Below are 22,110 nucleotides of genomic sequence, written 5' to 3'. Positions count from 1 at the left end.
GAGATGTGGCAAGCCCAAGCCGACTCTCAGTTTAGGGCGATTCCGGGAGATCCTAGGACTTTTATTGTGCCATATGAAAGATCTGATGACCCTTTGCAAGGGTGCAAGATCCGACTTGGTTATGGGTATAGGTAGGACCTGAAGCAGAAATAACTCTTGCGCTAGTATGTTCATTTTAACGAAGGGGATTCTGCTGATTCACGAGATAGGTTTATCTGTCCATTTGTCCATGTCCCGCATAAGGGTTTTCAGTAAGGGGGAATAATTTAATTCGTATAATATAGTAGGGTCTGCTGTCAGGTGAACCCCTAAGTATTTTATAGAGCCCTGTGCTATTTGGATATTGTGTGCCCTATGCAGCGATGCCTTGTCCTGTGCAGACAGTCCGAGTGGAAGCGCTACGAATTTCTCCATATTTGCTCTATATCCCGAGATGGTCCGTATCGAGCAAGTACTTCTGTCAGTGCCTCCATGGACTCTCTCGGGTTTGTTATTGTTAAGAGCGTTGTCTGCGTGTGAAGATACCAGGAATTCCTGCCCCCCCCACCTCCACCCCCCGTATGCGTGGATGCTTCCGAAGAGCCTGCAGAAGGGGCTCGAGTGAGAGCACAAAGAGGAGCGGGGACAGAGGCCATCCCTGATGTGTTCCATTGCCCATCCTTAACGTACGTGGTCGTGCTCCTGTTATTTTCACTTGTGCGGTTCCATTGTGGTACATAACTTTAATCACTGTGATGTAAGCATTCAGGAAGCCCAGGAAGGTGAGGAGGCTAAAAAGGTATGGCCATTTGACTCTATCAAAAGCTTTTTCAGCATCAATAGAGACTGCAAGAGTGGGAGCATCAGTGCTGGCCTGTCTCCAAATAAGGTCCACATTCCTAGGGGTGTTCTCAAACAGTTGGCGACCCGGGATGAACCCAACGTGGTCCGCATGGATCAGTTTTGTTAAGAGGGCATTTAATCTGTCTGCCAGGATTTTAGCCTGGATCTTGGTGTCATGATTTATGAGTGATATGGGTCGATAGTGTTCGGGACAGAGAAGGTTCTTGCCCAGTTTTGGTAAAAGCACAATGTCAGCTAGGGACATGTCCCTGTCTGGAATGCTCCCCTGCAGAAATACATTACACAGGTGTTCTAGTCTGGGTACAAGTTATTCTCTAAATATTGTACAATATCCCCCATTGAATCCATCAGGTCCCGGCGATTTATTGCCTTTCAGGCCTGAGATGGCTGTGTTAATTTCATCGCTTGTGATTGTACTGCCCAGGTGGGTGGCCGCTTCTGCATACAGGGAGTGCAGAATTATTAGGCAAGTTGTATTTTTGAGGATTCATTTTATTATTGAACAACAACCATGTTCTCAATGAACCCCAAAAACTCATTAATATCAAAGCTGAATATTTTTGGAAGTAGTTTTTAGTTTGTTTTTAGTTTTAGCTATTTTAGGGGGATATCTGTGTGTGCAGGTGACTATTACTGTGCATAATTATTAGGCAACTTAACAAAAAACAAATATATACCCATTTCAATTATTTATTTTTACCAGTGAAACCAATATAACATCTCGACATTCACAAATATACATTTCTGACATTCAAAAACAAAACAAAAACAAATCAGTGACCAATATAGCCACCTTTCTTTGCAAGGACACTCAAAAGCCTGCCATCCATGGATTCTGTCAGTGTTTTGATCTGTTCACCATCAACATTGCGTGCAGAAGCAACCACAGCCTCCCAGACACTGTTCAGAGAGGTGTACTGTTTTCCCTCCTTGTAAATCTCACATTTGATGATGGACCACAGGTTCTCAATGGGGTTCAGATCAGGTGAACAAGGAGGCCATGTCATTAGATTTTCTTCTTTTATACCCTTTCTTGCCAGCCACGCTGTGGAGTACTTGGACGCGTGTGATGGAGCATTGTCCTGCATGAAAATTATGTTTTTCTTGAAGGATGCAGACTTCTTCCTGTACCACTGCTTGAAGAAGGTGTCTTCCAGAAACTGGCAGTAGGACTGGGAGTTGAGCTTGACTCCATCCTCAACCCGAAAAGGCCCCACAAGCTCATCTTTGATGATACCAGCCCAAACCAGTACTCCACCTCCACCTTGCTGGCGTCTGAGTCGGACTGGAGCTCTCTGCCCTTTACCAATCCAGCCACGGGCCCATCCATCTGGCCCATCAAGACTCACTCATTTCATCAGTAAATAAAACCTTAGAAAAATCAGTCTTGAGATATTTCTTGGCCCAGTCTTGACGTTTCAGCTTGTGTGTCTTGTTCAGTGGTGGTCGTCTTTCAGCCTTTCTTACCTTGGCCATGTCTCTGAGTATTGCACACCTTGTGCTTTTGGGCACTCCAGTGATGTTGCAGCTCTGAAATATGACCAAACTGGTGGCAAGTGGCATCTTGGCAGCTGCACGCTTGACTTTTCTCAGTTCATGGGCAGTTATTTTGCGCCTTGGTTTTTCCACACGCTTCTTGCGACCCTGTTGACTATTTTGAATGAAACGCTTGATTGTTCGATGATCACGCTTCAGAAGCTTTGCAATTTTAAGAGTGCTGCATCCCTCTGCAAGATATATCACTATTTTTTGACTTTTCTGAGCCTGTCAAGTCCTTCTTTTGACCCATTTTGCCAAAGGAAAGGAAGTTGCCTAATAATTATGCATACCTGATATATGGTGTTGATGTCATTAGACCACACCCCTTCTCATTACAGAGATGCACATCACCTAATATGCTTAATTGGTAGTAGGCTTTCGAGCCTATACAGCTTGGAGTAAGACAACATACATAAAGAGGATGATGTGGTCAAAATACTCATTTGCCTAATAATTCTGCACTCCCTGTATAGGTGTCTCCAGCCAAGTCGCCCCAATGTCCCCCTCATTCCCTCAGCCCTCCCCATTGTGAAGAATGGGCCCTCCAAGGTATACATGCCATAATCCAGCCTCTCCCCTCTTTGTCCTCATCCCAACAATACCAGAGGGATCCTGAAAATTGATGAATGGGTCAGTAGGCCGGACTGTCAGGTGACGCAGGGGTGCAGCTGGGGGCTCCCTCTCCCTCAGCGTACCCTTCTCTTGGCAGTCCCTGTAGATGACCTGGCTCAGAGAAGGTGGATGGTAGGTGTAATGGTGCCTGGATCCCCAGGTTGCAAAAGAGAGCCGTCGCATCTCCTCCAGGGTGTATGGAAACTCAGAGCTTGAATGGAAACTCCCAGGCATACTGTACATTCACCCATCTGAGGGCATCTGTGATGTGTTTCCACTCCCCCCGGTGTTGCAGGGTCAAGGAGTCAGATCTTGGTAGAGGGAGATATCGGAGCCCTTGTATTGTATGGGGCTGTCTCTGCCTTTTTGCATCATGGAATCTTTGCTCTGGAAATACAGGAATCGGATTATTATATCTCGTGGGACATTGGCATTCGATCTTCTTGTTCGAAGTGCCCTGTGGGCTTTTTTTTATATGCCACATGTTGTCAGGTAAGTCCGGGAGCAGATGTCTCAGGATCTCCATCACTTGGTCCACCAGTGGACCTTCTCCTGCCTTTTCTTGCAAGCCTCTCAGGCAAATATTATTCCATCTGGATCTATTAGCCATATCTTCAATCTCCAACTCCGCTGACTGAAGTCTGGACGAGAGGTTGTTTATATGGGTGACAGTTAAGTTGAAGGCCACTGAGGTTTCTTTCTGGCATTGCACTAGTTGGGAAGTTCTTTCTCCCAGCACCTGTATCTCACCTCTTAGCACCCTTGTGGAGCATTCAATTTTCCCTGCCAGGTATTGCTTGACTTCAGTCAGTTTGTTCAGTATTTGGGCCGTATCGAGAGCTTGTTGCGGCCCCCCAGTAGTCTGGACTGTGTGCATTGGGGATCTTGAGGCGGTCAGGCTTTGGCCGCCGCCATCTTGGCTTCTTGCCGACGTGGAGCAAACGTGGCAAACATATCCGCCACTGAGGCCCCTATGTCCGGGGATTTCTACCGGTGCTTCTTTGAGGGTCTTTTATCCATCTTCTCGTTGATATGGATAATCAAGCTTGATATTTCGTGCTTTTGTATGCTTTTTGCGGTGCTATTGAAGAGGATCCTCACCACCTCGTGTCCAGCTCGCTCCTCGGTCAGGCCACGCCCCCCGACTTGTAGAGTTTTGCACCATTAATCTGCAAAATGGGGCAAGTGGGAATCCTGGACTTCGTTATTTCTGTTACCACTAAGGTTTAATATAAAAAGTACCAAACACTACCCACCTTATAGTATTGTGCAAATTAATGTATAATTCTTACTGTGTTATTCATTGAAGAACTGACAAGCAAATTGCAGAGTTTATAGAGCTTTCAGCAGTGGCAGAACTACCACGGTCGCAGGGGTCGCAGCTGCAACCGAGCACGCCACTCCAGGGAGCCCGGCCTCCCTGCAACCGCGGATCCTGCTGGCTAAGTAATGCGGCCCTGGCCCACGCGGTATAACCGCCAGAGCCGCATTGAAGGGGCCCATCGGATGGCCCATGTATCAGGATTACTAGTTGATCCAGCATGCAGAAATAGTATCACACCTAGGACTAAGGATAACGTGTAACACGACCTTAGAATGGCCGGACTTAAAGTACCCAAGAATAGTCAAAATACTTGCCGAGATCAGAGATACAGAATGAGACACAATGATGAGGGAAAGCCAAAAGTCAAGGATATCAGAAATCAGGGAAGTCAAAATGAAGGCAAAGTCAAAAACCAGAATAATACGATCAGGAACACACTCTCGGATAATCAGCAAAGGGAAACCCCAACAGGGCACTGACAGAAAGGTAATTTGGGTTTAAATACCCCTCCTTTGGCTGTAATTGGCTGCCTCCGACCTCTGACCCTGACCTCTGCGTGCGTGTTTATGACGTTACGTGGCACGCACGTTGGCGTCATCTTTGGTGAAAGTGACGGTAAGTTTATTTTAAAAATCCGAACCGCAGCGGTAGGTACTCCTAAGAGTGTCACATCCGCTGGGGACCGGACAGGAGGGAGATAAGACAGTGATCTGCCGCGAACAAGGTAAGTAAAATTTGTTTCTGTCGGCGTGGTTGCTTACTTTACTATTTTATTAGAATCACCGGGAGCCATGACACCATGCTGTTAGAGTCACCCGATGGCAATGAATTTCCAGGGGGCCCGGTCAGCGCTTTAACAGCGCGACCGGGCCCCATTTGACAACATCACAGCTGGGAGGAAGTGTCAACCCCGGTCACTCTTCCCAGCTTATACCGGGAGCCGCATGGGAGGAAGGAGAGGAGGGAGTCAGAGTGGGAACTCCCATCAGGTTGAACCACCACTGGACCCCAGGGAAAGTCACCCTCCTGCAACTAAAAGGTAGGAAACAGGAGGGTGACTAAAACATTTTGTATATGTGTTTGTATGTATGTGTGTGTCTGTATGTGTGTATGTATGTGTGTCTGTGTGTATGTATGTGTATGTATGTGTGTGTATGTCTGTCTGTGTGTCTGTATTTATGTGTGTATGCATGTCTATGTGTCTGTATATGTGTGTGTGTTTGTATGTGAGTGTGTGTTTGTCTATGTGCATATCTGCATGTGTATGTGTTTGCATGTGTGTGGGGGGCGTATGGGAGGGGGAGGATAGAGGTTTAGGAGGGTGGCGGGGAGGACGTATGGGAGGGGGAGGATAGAGGTGCGGGGGGGAATATATGGGAGTTGAAGTATAGACGTTTGGGAGATGGCGGGAGTAGATGTATGGGGGTATTTTCACACCAAGGCCCCATGGTTTCTAGTTACACCTCTGTATTTCAGGCTAACATTAGCAATTTCCTTGTCTATATTCCACAAGTCCCAGTTTAGCCAATAACTTGAGTTTTCAGTAAACCTACTGTTTTAGGACCTGGATCAGATTATGAAAAGTTAGATGCATCAAGAAGCTTAACACAGGTGTACTCTGAGCTGAAAGGGAACAGAGTACATTCACAGTTTGTGTGTAAGATTCAACATTACCTAATCTGAGTCAAATGTAGACTTGTGCATTATGAATGGCGATTCATCCAAATATTGGGCGATCAGAAGACTGTCTGAATTCCACAGCTCTGAAAGACCATATGGACGAATCACAAAACAAATGGATGAGCAACTTTGTTTGTTTTGTAATTTGGAGTTCTATCTGTGGCACCAAAAAGAAGATGATTTGATAGAAAAAGATGATTGATGGTTAGAGGACAGGTACTAAATGGTGATTTATTCACAGATAAAGTGAGATGTGATAGAAAAAAAACATGAGCAATAAAAATAAAAATCTATATTTATATATTTACATATTATATATGTCCTAATGTGTCTTACACCCCACCTCCTATAGACTGTAAGCTCGTTTAAGCAGGGTCCTCAATAACCTATCGTTCCTGTAAGTTTTCTTGTAATTGTCCTATTTATAGTTAAATTCCCCCTCTAATAATATTGTAAAGCGCTACAGAATATAAATGGTAATAATAATAATAATAATAATAAATAATAATAATAATAATATATTTTGCAGTCCATTTATAGGTAAATTTTTTGCACGTTTTGGTCAGAATTGTTGTCTCCGACACTATTGCATGGACCAATTTTAATCAACATGTCTCATGGATGGAATTTGGTCCTCCATAACCAAAATATTTTTTCAGACATTCGGATGAACTCAATATTTCAGCCTTGCAAAAGTCTAGTCAAATGTTAAATGCTCAATTAATTCAATAAGGAATAAAGTAATCTATTATATAAAGTAATATATTCACATTTCCAAACTTGTGTTGACAACATTTCTCTCAAGTTTCGCTTCTCTTGTGAGCTATTATTTGTTTTGCATTGACCTAAGTTGGTCATTGGCTCTAAGACACTTCTCTGAGTATACCTTTCAAGTCGGACCAAGTGTTCATATCACAAAAAACAGAAGCCTTGGACTAATGACAAACAGCATTGGCAAACTATGCTATACAAAAAGATATTGTTTTAAGTAATTTTGTATCCAAGTTACCTTTTCAGCAGATTTTATAACTTTTTTTTCCCATTTACTATGCTCACTAAGTTGTATTTTATTTTTACATTTTCAATGCAGGTGTCGTACATGCAGGTAGACACTCATCCCCGACTCTGCATGAAGGTAAACATTCAACACATCTTGGTTCTATATTTGATTGTTACCAATTGAAAAAAAGATAATACCGTAATAACATTCACGAGTCTGTATGAGAGATTTTGTTTGCAAGCTTTCAGTATACTATATGCTGTTGCTGCACGTGCTAATTATTTTGGGTTGGTAAGATTGAGTGTGCAAAGAATGAGAAATAGAGAACCAATGGTTGGTGAAAAGAATTAGAATAAGAACACTTATTGATTCTCTTTACTTTTTTCTCTATTATTACAGTATTGCACAACACACTAATGTCCACAAGCTAGAAAGAAAGGGGAGGTGTGGGATACCAGAGTGTCTTAGTTTGCACAAAATTCCGTCTTACGTGCAATGAGTTTTATTGTTCTAATCAACCAAAGATGGTGAGCAGCAAGTAAAAACTGTAAAAGTTAAAAAAATGAACACAAAAAAACTAATAAATAAAGAAATTTGCTCAACCAATATCAAGGTAAAGTCTGCCGTGTCAGTAGCCATATATTAATTGGAGATTATATGAAAAAATATATTTCCTGTTCATTAATCAATTTAGGGCATAGATGCTGCCCCTTCAGCCCTGCAAATGATAACACTAACACACACATACACACACACATTCTTTTTTTATGCCAAAGTTGAACACATTTAAACATTGAATCTATTTTTCACCATACCTATACCTTGTTCACAGATGACTTTTCTTTTTCTCTCTTCTTTTTTTTTCTTTTCTCTGTATGCAACAGATGAATAAAACAGGTGTTGTATAACAAATAAACTGTGCCTGTATTTGCATTCTCCGTCATAAAATCATAAAATATAGACAATTAGACACATCTTACTTCTCTCTCCTCTCTCCATATGTAATAGAACTGGTAACACTTTCAATGCTAGGGCAGTTTTTGATTTGCTCTTGCTTGATGCCAGGCCAACTTGGAACATTTTTTCCATGTTTTAAATGTAGTCATTTTCCTAAAGTAACCTTCCTATCATGTTTTTAGAGGCAGACCAGACTATCTTTTGAAGTTGTAACTTCAATATTTGTATCATAACTCATGGAACTAAACATAAATCTCTCGAGATTCATATAGTATTTTGTCAAGATATGGCAAATATCTCATGTGCGAAGGTTTTCTGTCCCTTTGCCAGTTACAGGTCAAATACAAGAAGGCATGCATCATTGTTTCAACAATAACATTTTTCACAGTTTGTTATTTTGTGGTTTATACTTCTTAGTAGTTATATAATGCATTAAAGCAGAAGTAAAGTAGACACAAGGCTTGGGATACGGGATATAAAGGGCCATGTTTAAATGGGTTATGGAGGCTTAGGGTGAGAGAGAAGGGTTACAGTTAGTTGGGGTTAGTGTCCTCATGATTTTTAAAGCTACAGCAGAAACGCATATCACTCTTTGTATGCAAAGACTGGTCATCCCAGGCTTGGATATTCAGGAGCCAATGGGATCAGATATGTATAGGGTGTTTGGAGAGGTATGGCAATGCTGGAAAGAGTTTTATCTAACTATAGGGGAATTTTCAACCATGAGTGTGTGTAGAGAAAGGCTAGTAATCAGTCAAAAAGTCATCTACATAACTTTCATCTTTGGCCTATGAAGACCAGTTTGCTAATCACTTAAATTTTACATGGTTATCACTTAACAATTTAAACAATTGAGTTAGTAGAATTTTTTTTTAATTTCCATGGTGATTACTTCAGCTGTTGTACTTTGCATGGTATACACTTACTAAGAACAGTTCAGTGTAACTTAATGAGCCCACCATTCTAATCTACAATGTTACTGAATTGCTACTTTGTATTTTCAGTTTTCCACTGAAATCGGTTCCTGGATCAGATGCCCATTTTCTTTTGGACAATTTCCAGGTGAGCATTAAAACATATTATTTTTATAGTAACAAGATCATTGTCCTACTCTTGATAAACTGTCTTAAACATATTCAATTTAACAAGGTAAAAAAATGGGAGAGACACAAAGAGCAAGATTTATAAAACTGGGGGAATTTATAAAATTAGGGTAACATTTTATAAAAGAAGTGCAGTCACACTGGGGAAATCGTTGAGGTAATCAGCGACATTCCACTGGCTTCCAAAATGATTTCTCTACTTTAAATCTCTGCCTCAGGTTACTGCAATTGTTTCTTCTATCACTGCCTGGGACAAAAGATCACACTACGCTCCTATTATATTGATCATTTCTATAGAGAAATCAATTCATGATTATTATTAAGGTTATCAAGGTAAGGATTTCCCAAAAGAAGAAAAAAAGAGTTTGTCAATATTTGACTCCCACATGGAAAACTTGTAATGACTTTCTTGGGTGTCCCCATACTGCTCACCAGATGTCTAGTGTAAAGTCCGATTACATTTTCAAACAATTCATTTTTTATCTCTAGAGAAATCAATTCATGATTATTATTAAGGTCATCAAGGTAAGGATTTCCCAGAAGGAAAAAAAAAGTTTGTCAATATTTGACTCCCACATGAAAAACTTGTAATTACATTATCTTGGGCGTCCCCATACTGCTCACCAGGTGTCTAGTGTAAAATTCGATACTTTTTTAAACAATTTATTTTTAACAATGTGCTGGGAATGTTTAATTTATGTGTCTTGCTATAGGACGCCTTTTTATGTAAACAGCATTCTATTTTGTCTGCTTCTATGCAAAGATGATATATTGTGCTTGTCATCACTAAGTGTTTTTAGCTGCATACAGAACATGCTTTAATAAAGGTTCATATTACTATTTATTTAAGGATGGGACATGAATGTTACTGTCACAGATGAGTTGCTTAAAGTCAGAATCATGTCGAAGGCCAAAGCAAAGTTCTCTGTGATTGTCTGTAAGAGGACAAAACCCGATGGATGTGTACCTCTCCATACATTTGATTTGATCTCCCTGGTGAGTATACAGACGGGTTTGTAAGTACTTGTACCGAATGGCAGTCAAATGCTGTGAAGGTTTATAGCAGTTGGGGAACCCTCTGAATGTTCACTCCTTCTTTAAGGTCACATCATATAAGTTCTTGAAAAAGTTGTAATGGTCGAAACAGAATACACACTTTTAATGGGGGAAAATGTGCTAAGATTGACTTTAGGAAGGGTGTTTTTCATTGATTGATGTAAAAAGGAATTGGAGGAGCAAACACATATGGCAGTGTTTCCACTCCATTCAGCCAGGGCCAATTGACTTTAATGGTTTAAGTGAGGTTGTGAGTTAGATCATTGTATAAGTACCAGCACAACACAAAATCCAATATCCCATCTTGAATAATCAGACATCATTAGTTTGCCAACATCCAAACAGTTAAACAAGTAAACAAAGGAAATACATAAACAAACAAGTAAATAGAGAGTGGGTTTCTGGGATTGTCCATGCAGGAGGGAAATGAATGGCTAATCCCTCATTCATTTTGGTGTCAGCAAAAAACATGGCTGTAGCTCTGTTTAGACCTGGAATACATTAAGAGTCTGAATTGCTCCCTCGTCAGATGCTAAGTGGTGTAGGAGAGGCAAAAAGGACACTGGATTCCTAGGCCTCCTAATGATAGCATGATACATTGTGTTTTATACCATAGTGATTGTTTCCCAGGCCTCCTAATGATATCATGATACATTGTGTTTTATCCCATAGTGATGTATTCACAGGCCTCCTAATGATAGCATGATACATTGTGTTTTATCCCATAGTGATGGATTCACAGGCCTCCTAATGATATCATGATACATTGTGTTTTATACCATAGTGATGGTCTCCCTGGCCTCCTAATGATAGCATGATACATTGTGTTTTATACCATAGTGATGGTTTCCCTGGCCTCCTAATGATAGCATGATACATTGTGTTTTATACCATAGTGATGGTTTCCCTGGCCTCCTAATGATAGCATGATACATTGTGTTTTATACCATAGTGATGGTTTCCCTGGCCTCCTAATGATAGCATGATACATTGTGTTTTATACCATAGTGATGGATTCACAGGCCTCCTAACGATAGCATGATACATTGTGTTTTATACCATAGTGATGGATTCACAGGCCTCCTAATGATAGCATGATACATTGTGTTTTATACCATAGTGATGGTTTCCCTGGCCTCCTAATGATAGCATGATACATTGCGTTTTATCCCATAGTGATGGATTCACAGGCCTCCTAATGATAGCATGATACATTGTGTTTTATACCATAGTGATGGATTCACAGGCCTCCTAATGATAGCATGATACATTGTGTTTTATACCATAGTGATGGTTTCCCTGGCCTCCTAATGATAGCATGATACATTGCGTTTTATCCCATAGTGATGGATTCACAGGCCTCCTAATGATAGCATGATACATTGCGTTTTATACCATAGTGATGGTTTCCCTGGCCTCCCAATGATAGCATGATACATTGTGTTTTATACCATAGTGATGGATTCACAGGCCTCCTAATGATAGCATGATACATTGTGTTTTATACCATAGTGATGGATTCACAGGCCTCCTAACGATAGCATGATACATTGTGTTTTATACCATAGTGATGGTTTCCCTGGCCTCCTAATGATAGCATGATGCATTGTGTTTTATCCCATAGTGATGGATTCACAGGCCTCCTAATGATAGCATGATACATTGTGTTTTATACCATAGTGATGGATTCCCAGGGCCCTCATAATAATATAATAACATGATACATTGTGTTTTATCCCATTGTGAGGGATTCCCAGCCCCCTCATAATAACATGATACACTGTGTTTTATCCAACCATTTAAAATACTGACAACATGTCTTAAACTTTTTTCCATATGATACTCCATGTTCTTTTAAATCTATATGAAAGATTTGTAAAATTGACATACAAATCCAGTTCAATCGAGGCACAACCAGGGCACAGAATGTAAATGAGGAGGAACATAAAACCACTTTTTCTGTTTGACCTTTTCTACCATGGTCAAAGGGCATCATTTATAGTAATAGTTGATAGGGAGCCAAGATGGAGGTGTTTTGGACCAGATCAAGTGTCTGCCTGAATATCTGCCCCGTCCAGATTTTTAAAGTGTAGTAATGCGTGCACGCTGAAGAAATCACACTGACACCAAAGTTCAAATGAAAACTTCCAAGTGTATTGAGGGGGAGGAGGCAGCCGCTTATATGGGCAAAGGAATGTGTAACGTGCAAACATGATTAGTAAGCATCAACGTAATTCTCTCTGTAAGCTTTTAATTGGTTAAGTCCTTAATTTGGATGTGCTTCCACCAGGATGTTGATGACATAATCTTGGGTGTAGTCCCGGATGGAGACGCCATCTTGTTACATGAAGGTTTTGGTCGATGGGAGGGGGTGCTCTGAGTAGGGCATGAGCACAGGTGCATATGACAAATAGCCATTTTACATACATTTATTTCTATCCATCACAGAGGCACCCTGTTCTAGAATATTGGCTAATACGGCAGTGTGGATTCCTACACTTACTTTTAGTTTTAGATCTTAAGGAAGATATTTGCTTTATAAAATGGGAATAGTTAACATGATATTAAAAATGTTAAATCTTAGGAAGTTACAGTTGATCTTTAATAATATATTGTGGCTATATTATTTTGACTACGTTATTATAATTCTTCTACGCTGGGAAGTTGTCATTACGAACCAATAGAATGTTTATAGAATGTTCTGATTGCTACTAAGTAACAGCACAGGTAAACTACTCATTTTGTTTTTATAAACATAGCTAGTTATCAGTCTGCTTCATAATTATATCTCTCTAGCGCTGTGATATTTCCATAACCCATGTCTACATCAGATCTGAAGGAGTGAAGATAAGAAGCTAAAGTTAGATACTGCAATGTCAGCATTGAGACTATTTCCTTGTTATGTAACTTTCTCCTTGCACTAAGCTTGCCATATTTGCTTAGAAATTACTCCAGGACATTACGGTATCAAAGTACAAAGATAAGCTGGTTTGAAAAGAAAATTGTTAAAAAAAAAAATATATATATATATAAGTAATGACGTAAAGCTGAATTCTCAAGTGACTGGAAACTATTTTTGTTTTATTGAGTGTCATGTCATTATTGAAAGTGTGATTAATTTTTTATCTTACTTCCCAGGAAAATCGTCAATAGTCTGATTAATGTTGCAATAACGATTTTGCCTAAAGATAACTTATGACATGTTGTGACTTTAAGATCAATTTAATTATTGCACGTGGATTTCCTGGGTTATTCACTAAGTTTCAATTCAAAGTGGATTCAAAGGGAATTTAAAATGTAAGGCCAAATTAGCCGAATTAGAAGCGTAGCCGACTTAGATCATTTTTACAGTAAAGATATTACTCCCTTAAATTTGAAATTCACTTTGAACTCAATTTTAATTCTCTCTTTGGTAAATAACCCTGTTAAAAACACCTTTTTATTAGACATAAAATACACCAGTATTTATATTTTCTTTCCTATAGGGAACGTCTGTGAATGTAAATCTAAGTCTGACACGCGACTTGTGCAGTCCAAATATTTGCATTCAGGTAAGAATGTCAGCATGAAAGTCATCAAATATGTAGAAAAAAAAATGAAGGATCTGAGATTTCTAAAAGTGGGGACACGGTCTAAAAGGGAAGTAATAATCGCAGAAATCAACAAATGCAATAGATTTGCAAATACCACTGATTTCCATGGTGATTGCTTCATTGCTAGAACTTTCCATTGCTAGAATTTTTTATATATCTTTCTGATTTTTTATTATTATTATTATTAAAAAATTATTATTAAAAAACAAAAAATCTAAATAGTTATCAACATGATTTGTGCTACGTAGATGATGTGCCCTGCTCAATTTTTTGGTAAATTGTGAAAGTAGTGTATTTCCTCCCTTAAGATGTAATAAATTCTAAGGATGCTGAGGATTCTTTGTAGAACATTAATGAGAACCTGAGGTCACCATGGACACCAAAAGGGAATGTGAAGGACATACCTGAATTTTGTGTACTATATGAAATTAATATTGCTGAAGGCATGTCTACTAGTATGAAAAATAGAGAATTAACTGTAGTGCTATATTACACAGAGTACCTAAGGTTTTAAAGTGTTCCCTTATAGACACTCGAAATACAATAGTAAAAAAGAAAAGAAAAAAACAAAAGGAAAAAACTGTGCTGTTCACCACAAAGTGATAATAATGAAAATAATACAAACTGGATATCGTAGATGTATTCAGTCTTAAAAATATATCTATAGAGAGAAATATAAAAGTATATAGTGTAATATTGTTAACACATGTAGAGGGTGGGGGTGGTAGATAACTCACAAGATTAGGATGAATTCAGGCGTATCTCCCTTAATATTAGGGAATTAATGAGATGTGAGGAACCTCCAGCGATGCAATTCTGGATAGAAAGTGACAAATCTTCTTGCCCACTCAAAGTAAAAGAGGAAAATTGATAGTGCAGATTGTATAAAAAAGGTAACAATTTATTACAAATATTGCACAATGTTTCAAATAAAAGACAGCATGTCTCCACACCAAGGTGGTATCCACGTACATCAGCCAATGTAATCACAGCAGGAAGTGGTAGACAGCACCAACAATAATAAAATAAAATAAAATAAAGATAAAAGTTCATATGAACCAATAAACAACTCCAACGCGTTTCGTCCTTCTTTGGACTTCCTCAGGGATGTATGACTGTAATCCGAATAGATTCTTCTTACATATCCGCTGGGAGATGAAGAAATCACTCGCAGATGATAGTGTGCGTTCCACCCTGGAACGCATTTGTTACTTCCGGGTGACGTAACTTCCGGTATAGCGGACCGAGTACGAACTTGATATCAGATACTTCTTAGCAGCAATAATATAGAAATATATACAGTGTAACAATACATTATGTTGCCATGTAGGTAGTAAGCATTTCACATATTCAAGCCTTTCTAAACAGGAAATTTATTGGTTTAATGTATTTTATATCGGATAATAAGAATAGCAAAAAATAATATAGAATAAAAATAAAAATAAATATAAATATAAATAAAATAAAAATAAAAATAAAATAAAAATAAGAATAAAAATATTAATATTAATAATAAAAAATAAATAAATAATAAATAATAAATAATAAAAAAAATCAGATAAGTCCAGCTAAGTATATTTCTTGATTTAAACCATACTTTAACCCCTTAAGGACCAAACTTCTGGAATAAAAGGGAACCATGACATGTCACACATGTCATGTGTCCTTAAGGGGTTAAAGTCTTTAAATTAAAGATCCACTGGGCCTCTTTTGTATTTAACGAAGTTTCAATGTTTCCTCCTCTCCAATGTTTTTCTATTTTGTCTATCCCAATTGCTAAAAATGTATTCCATGAAAAATGTGGACAATAGGTACAATGTTTAGATAGACTATGGTCTAATTTTTTATTTCTTATATTTTGGAAATGTTCTAATAATCTGACATGAAGTTTTCAAATAGTCCGACCAATATATTGTACTCCACAACCACATTGTAATAAATAAATTACATGGGTGGTGGAACACTGGATTAATTTTTTAATATGATATGTTCGTTGTGTATATGTGCCCATAAATGTATTAGTATTCTTTTTTTGAAAAGTACACGTGGAACACTTTCCACATCGAAAAAAACCTTGTGTGTAGGTTGTATTGGAATAGTTTTAGCTGAAGGGAGTATACTTGGAGCCAATTTGTTCTTTAGATTGTCAGCTTTTTTATAAATTATAATTGGTTTGTTGGGTAAAATATTATTCAAAAAATTTGACGATTAATTATATTTTTAATCTCCCTAGCCTGGGAGTGATATTTAGTTACAAAGGCAAAATCAAACTTATTTCCATTTTTATTTTTATTTTTTGTCTACTAGTATGGCTCTATAACTTTGACTGTGAAGACTGGAATGGAAGCTGTATAAGACTCCTGAATCTGGTTGCCCAGTATTTTATTCTGTAATGGGTGTTTTAGTAGTTTAGGAAAACCATAAGCCATTTCTCGGTTAGGATTGAGTAAATTGCTGGTTAAGGCTTATCAGGTGCTAAAAAAATATCAACCAAAAACACAAAAATCTGGGATACGGCTGAAAGTAAATCTAAAAGGAACATAAAAATACAAATAGTGAAGTACAGTTAACACACTCAGTCATGCGCTATACATAGATGCACTCACAGAATTGTGAAGAATATATCGCTCATAGGGTGCCTCCCCCGATGAAATGGGGGGCTGGTAATCCCTTGGTTCCTTGTGAAGTTTCTCAATAATGCTCAAGACTTCAAACAGGTAATGGTAGGAAAAAACTATGATTTTTTATTGATAAAAGGTGAATAATCACCATTAATATAAAATATAATATAAGAAAAAACGGTATGGTCCTACGCGTTTCATTCTGCGAAGAACTTCATCAGGGACCGCAATTATAAATAAAATCAATATACAAGTTACAGCATGTAAAAAGACATCCTATTCCTCCCATCCCCAAGTCCCCTTTAAATAGGGCTAATCCCTGTGTCTATTGGTGGTTCCGTGGGTGGTGTCAGTCATCCATCACTTGATTGGGATTACTAGCCCCCCATTTCATCGGGGGAGGCACCCTATGAGTGATATATTCTTCACAATTCTGTAAGTGCATCTATGTATAGCGCATGACTGAGTGTGTTAACTGTACTTCACTATTTGTATTTTTATGCTCATTTTAGATTTACTTTCAGCTGTATCCCAGATTTTTGTGTTTTTGGTTGTCTATATATGAAAAGGTCGTCTTCTTTGGGTAACGATCTTGGGAGGCTGCACTATAAATTTTAAGTTAAGTATTTGTACACTTTTCACTACGGTTATTAATAGTGATTAATAGTTAGTTAGTGATGTCCCCAACGGTTCGCAGACGAATAGTTCCTGGTGAACATAGTTTGTTCGCGTTCGCCACGGATCGCGAACATATGCGATGTTCGGTCCGCCCCCTATTCGTCATCATTGAGTAAACTTTGACCCTGTACCTCACAGTCAGCAGACACATTCCAGCCAATCAGCAGCAGACCCTCCCTCTCAGACCCTCCCACCTCCTAGGCAGCATACAATTTAGATTAATTCTGAAGCTGTATTCTTTTTTTTTTATTCTTTTTTATTTTTTTAGAGAGAAGTGTGTTATATTTGAGCATGCTAGGCTGAACGTGCGTATATCATGGCTAGATGCACTGAGGGTATGAGTATATAGCAGTACATTGTTGTGAAAGATGGCTGTCATGTTTAGGGTGTCGCTTGCACGTTATCAACTGTGTATTTATATCAGCAGCTCCACCACTAGTTATAAATCAAGTGTGAGTCGCCCCATGAGATGAGACTAGTAAATAACATAATACATGAACGGTTAAGGTAAAGGCATGTAAGGAACTACGACAATAAACTCTTTAGGAGGTGAAATAATGACATGTTTAAACGCTTGCTACTTTACGATTAGTTAATGTGCAGAGAGCAGTTCATGTGATCAAAGGCATGGTGTGGAGGATCGGCTATAGTGGGACATGCTTGGCAGGCTGCTGTTTACTGCTTGTGCTCATCCGATCCCTTCTGGGTGCCAGGTGCAGACCCTGGGAGTCCCTGATACCTGGAACAACAAAGGCAAGTCTCTGGCTGAGTGCCGGGTTCGCGGCTTGACGTGGTGGAAGCTTGTTTTGTCGGGTGGTCGGATATGTCCCGGTGGTGCTTCACGTCCGGTGCGGGATTGTGGTGGCTTAAGGTGGAGGCGAGTGCTTGACGTGGGGCAGGCTCTGCATTTCTGGTTGTGCCTCCGGTCCCGTCTTCGACGCCTTTTGCGTTGGTGGATTTTAATGGGGACTGCTTCGCTTAGCTGTGGTGGAGCTTGTTGGGGCTGTGGTGGAGCTTGTTGGGGCTTCCTGCTTGTTATTTGCTTCCAAAATTGATTAAAGAGTCTGTCCAGCTTAGACTCAATATCCTGCCATGCTTTGCTGGTACCAGGAGGACACGCGGCTGCCGCCATATTGGGAGAGTCGCAGATGAGTATGTCAGCCTGGGCGGCTGTGCTCTGTGCGTCCATTAGCTCCAGACAGCCTCTCAGGGGTGGACCGGGATAACCCCCACTGGTCCGGGGGGGGGGGGGGGGGGATAACAGAGCTCCTGCTTGGAAGTAGCTGCTCCTGAGCATCCCAGGATCGGGAGATCGGCCGCCTCTCCCGCCCGGTGAGCACCAGGCCACACTTGCCACGCGGAGGTAAGTAAGTTTCTGTCGAGTTGCTGACTGCTATTAAGCATGTCGGGTCGGTCAGGTAGGAGCAACATTGCTGGGTCATCCCCTTCTGGGGTGAAATTCGCTTGTTTATAGCTGCTTAAAGTGAGATATTGAGGGAGCTCACACGAAGTGCGTCTTTCCTCCATGACAGCTAGACCCCGGAAGCTGAATTCTTAGTGAGAGGAGGGACAGTGTAGCTGCTGATTTAATAGGGAAATCGATAGCTAGGCTAGTGTATTCAGTGTCCACTACAGTCCTGAAGGACTCATCTGATCTCTGCTGTAAGGACAGCACCCCAAAAAGCCCTTTTTAGGGCTAGATCATCAGTCTGCTTTTTTTTTTCCTGTGTAATCTAATTGCAGTTGCCTGCCTGCCAGCATGTGTGTCAGGCTCACAGCGTATAATGTGCCCACTTGCCCAGTGCCACCACTCATATCTGGTGTCACAATAGCTTGCATTTAAAAAAAAAAACAACTTTTTTGACTGTAATATAATAGCAGTCAGTTTCCTTCACACGTGTGCGTTTCAGGGCCTGCCAGGGCACAGTGTCACACCAATCGAACTCATATCTGGTGTAACAGTAGAGTACATTAAAAAAAAAAAACTAGAAATTTGACTGTGAAATAATTTTACTGTGAAATAATAGCAGTCAGTTTCCTTCACACGTGTACATTTCAGGGCCTGCCAGGGCACAGTGTCACACCAGTGCAACTCATATCTGGTGTAACAGCAGTGTACATTTAAAAAAAAAATACAGGGGGCTTGTTGTCACCTTTCGGAGACCTTTGGTGTTGTACGTGGCTGTTTGGAGGAAGAGACCTTCAATGACATCAGTGAGGACAAGGAACGGGACATGGCTAGCTTGGTATCCAACCTTGTGCAAATGGGGAGTTTGCGGTTGTGCAAATGGACTGTTTGCGGTTGTTTGCGGTGCGTTAAACGGGGAGTTTGGTCTGTCACTGTTAATCGGGCGTAACCCTTACACTACCTGATCAATACAACATCATACCTGATGTTTTAAAGCACATTATTTCAAACAATTTAGAAATGTTAGGTGATTTATGCCCTTTATGGATTAAAACCAGACTCTGCATCAACTATGTAATTTTCCATGGGAGTTTTGCCATGGATCCCCCTCCGGCATGCCACAGTCCAGGTGTTAATCCCCTTGAAACAACTTTTCCATCACTATTGTGGCCAGAAAGAGTCCCTGTGGGTTTTAAAATTCGCCTGCCTATTGAAGTCTATGGCGGTTCGCCCGGTTCGCCCGTTCACGAACATTTGCGGAAGTTCGCATTCGCCATTCGCGAACGGAAAATTTTATGTTTGCGACATCACTAGTTATTAACAATAGTAGTGTTGATATTGTATTGTGCTAGCTAAAAAATATCAGTTCGAATATAAAAGCCAACACCTATATCTGAAATTGAAAATAAAGTATGAGGTGATTTAAATCCAGCCAAAATTAAATAAATAAAAATCGGCAACAAAAAGTTGATAATTATCGTCTGTTTTCGGGCAAAATAATTAAAGCAAGGCCCTTGTTAGTAAAGTATACAGCACGTATCTTGAATAATGATAAACAGAGGAGTAACACAGCTTTTCTTGTTTCTTAAGGGCTTAAGGACAGATGTAAACTACTCGTTCCCGGTCCAGATCTGCAATATATCTTGCAGTAAGTATTCAAAAACAATTTCTAAGAAATAAAGTGGGTAAAGCATTTTAAACCCCTATCACTGTCACATATGAGACATACAGTACTACTGTAACAATGAAAACCTGAAATGATGTAGTATCCGTAAATATACGGAGAAGGTACTGCACTCAAGTTAAAATTACTGTTTTTATCATAAGAGCTTTCGCATCCTGACCAGACCCCTATATCACTTGGTAGAAATATGGACTAAGTCCAGGCACGCATGGTTCCTCTGAGAGCAGACTTTTAATGAAACATTATATAGAACACTCGTGACAACGTTCTGATAATGTTTCAGTCGGACTTGACAAAGGTTACATTGCATGAGTGAAAACATTGTTAATCCCCTGGAACTTTATTAGGTGTGGGGAGGGTTTCCTTCAGCGGTTTTATAGTGTTCTTTCTCACTTTATTTCTCTCTATCTTGCTCTCCTCTCTCTCTTTGGCCCGAGGTAAAATAAGTTGCACGCCATGGAGATCACAGTATTCATAACATCCATTCCAGGTTTGAAGATTAGTTTGGTCTTAAATAGTTCGTAGTTTATCACTTTGCAGTTTTCAAAGAGTTAAGACTATTCTGTATAGTTATAATTTAACTTTACTAGGAAAATGTTTACTAAAATGTATTCTGAGAGTCCTATTTGCATATGGTAGGTGCCAGAATATATTTTTGTTTTCAGTCTTCATTCTTTAACGTCGTAAACAATCAAAATGAATATATCACGAGATACTGATCTCTGTATCCTTTCATCACTTCTTAAAGCGGCACTGTCACAGTCTGGGTACTTTGCAGAATTTGCAAGGACCCCGATGGTGACATCACTGCTGGGGGTCCAGTTGCCAGGGTGGAGCAGGCTAAGGTGAGTTCTACTTACCTGAACCTGTCCCTTCTCCCAGTGTGTCCTCTTCAACTCCTGGTGCTCCAGCACCAGAAACCGCTGTTACTGCTGAACTCTTGTGCATGCACGAGGGTACAGCATTGAGGTGTATGGAGAATCCTGTGAGACCCTCCATAGACAGAGCCCATACCCCACATCCATCACTGGTGACGACTGGGGTGATTGACGTTTATTGACAGCGGTACGTCCGCCTAGTGTCAAGAAGTATCAAGCGAATAAAAATTACTGAGAAAAAGTAGTCTCTACTTTATCTCAGGATATCTCTTGACTTGGTTGGAATTTTAGTGAAATTCCTAATCGGTTAAAATGAGTATTTCATAAAGGTTTTATCTTTATGAAATACTAATTTTTCAGTGGAGGGGTGGGTGGGGGGGAGCGCTTTAAGGTTAATTTGTTTGTAATTGAATGGAGAAATATATTATGACTTTTGTTTTAACCCATGTGCTTTATCCTTTGTGAGGAAATGGGACCATGGTTAGAGCATGAGACCCTGCCTGTGGAAGAGTGTACAAAATATATGGGCGGAAACACGTGTGCTAAGGAGTAGTTTATTTTTCAATATCAAGCTTATTTTAGGGAGTAATAATACTTTACGGGTCAGAAAACGAGTTATATTGGGTGAAGGGTTATTGCAGTGAGCGCCTTTGAGACTCAATATAACCATAAAATCTTCATAGAGATGCGGATCTAAACACAGATGAGGAAACAAACAAGAAAAAAACAAGGCCTTTTTATTAAGATTTTTTTTTTCTTCAGCTGGAATTTTAACCCTATTGAAGAGAAATGTAAGGTAAAGGCAAAGTACATTGTGAGAGATGGTGGGTACGGCTTGAGATCGGTAACCATGAAGCTTTTGATACATGCGCCAGTTCTTACATCTTGATGGAGATAGGATAACATGAGAAAGAAGAAGAAGAAGAAGAGAGGGCGAGGGCGAGAGAGGGCGGGTGGGAGAGGGCGAGGGCGAGGGCGAGGGCGAGAGAGGGCGAGGGCGAGGGCGAGGGTGAGAGAGGGCGGGTGGGAGAGGGCGAGGGCGAGGGCGAGGGCGAGGGTGAGGGCGAGAGAGGGCGAGGGCGAGAGAGGGCGGGTGGGAGAGGGCGAGGGCGAGGGCGAGAGAGGGCGAGGGCG

The 22,110-nt window shown here is 40.1% G+C and overlaps 1 protein-coding gene across 3 annotated transcripts in view; it reads left to right on the top strand.

Moving 5' to 3' along the window:
- Positions 1 to 22,110, top strand: part of IL17REL (interleukin 17 receptor E like) — a 91,953-nt gene that overhangs the window by 51,750 nt on the left and 18,093 nt on the right. For all 3 annotated transcript variants that reach the window (XM_063445067.1, XM_063445066.1, XM_063445065.1), the window contains exons 11-15: positions 7,089 to 7,133; positions 8,960 to 9,017; positions 9,909 to 10,054; positions 13,600 to 13,665; positions 20,005 to 20,062. In XM_063445067.1, coding sequence (XP_063301137.1) covers positions 7,089 to 7,133; positions 8,960 to 9,017; positions 9,909 to 10,054; positions 13,600 to 13,665; positions 20,005 to 20,062 — 373 coding nt within the window. The remainder of the gene's footprint in view (positions 1 to 7,088; positions 7,134 to 8,959; positions 9,018 to 9,908; positions 10,055 to 13,599; positions 13,666 to 20,004; positions 20,063 to 22,110) is intronic.

The sequence above is a fragment of the Pelobates fuscus genome, chromosome 3 (genome assembly GCF_036172605.1).
Source record: "Pelobates fuscus isolate aPelFus1 chromosome 3, aPelFus1.pri, whole genome shotgun sequence".
NCBI classification, from domain to species: domain Eukaryota; kingdom Metazoa; phylum Chordata; class Amphibia; order Anura; family Pelobatidae; genus Pelobates; species Pelobates fuscus.
This window is presented reverse-complemented; position numbering and strand designations above follow the sequence as displayed.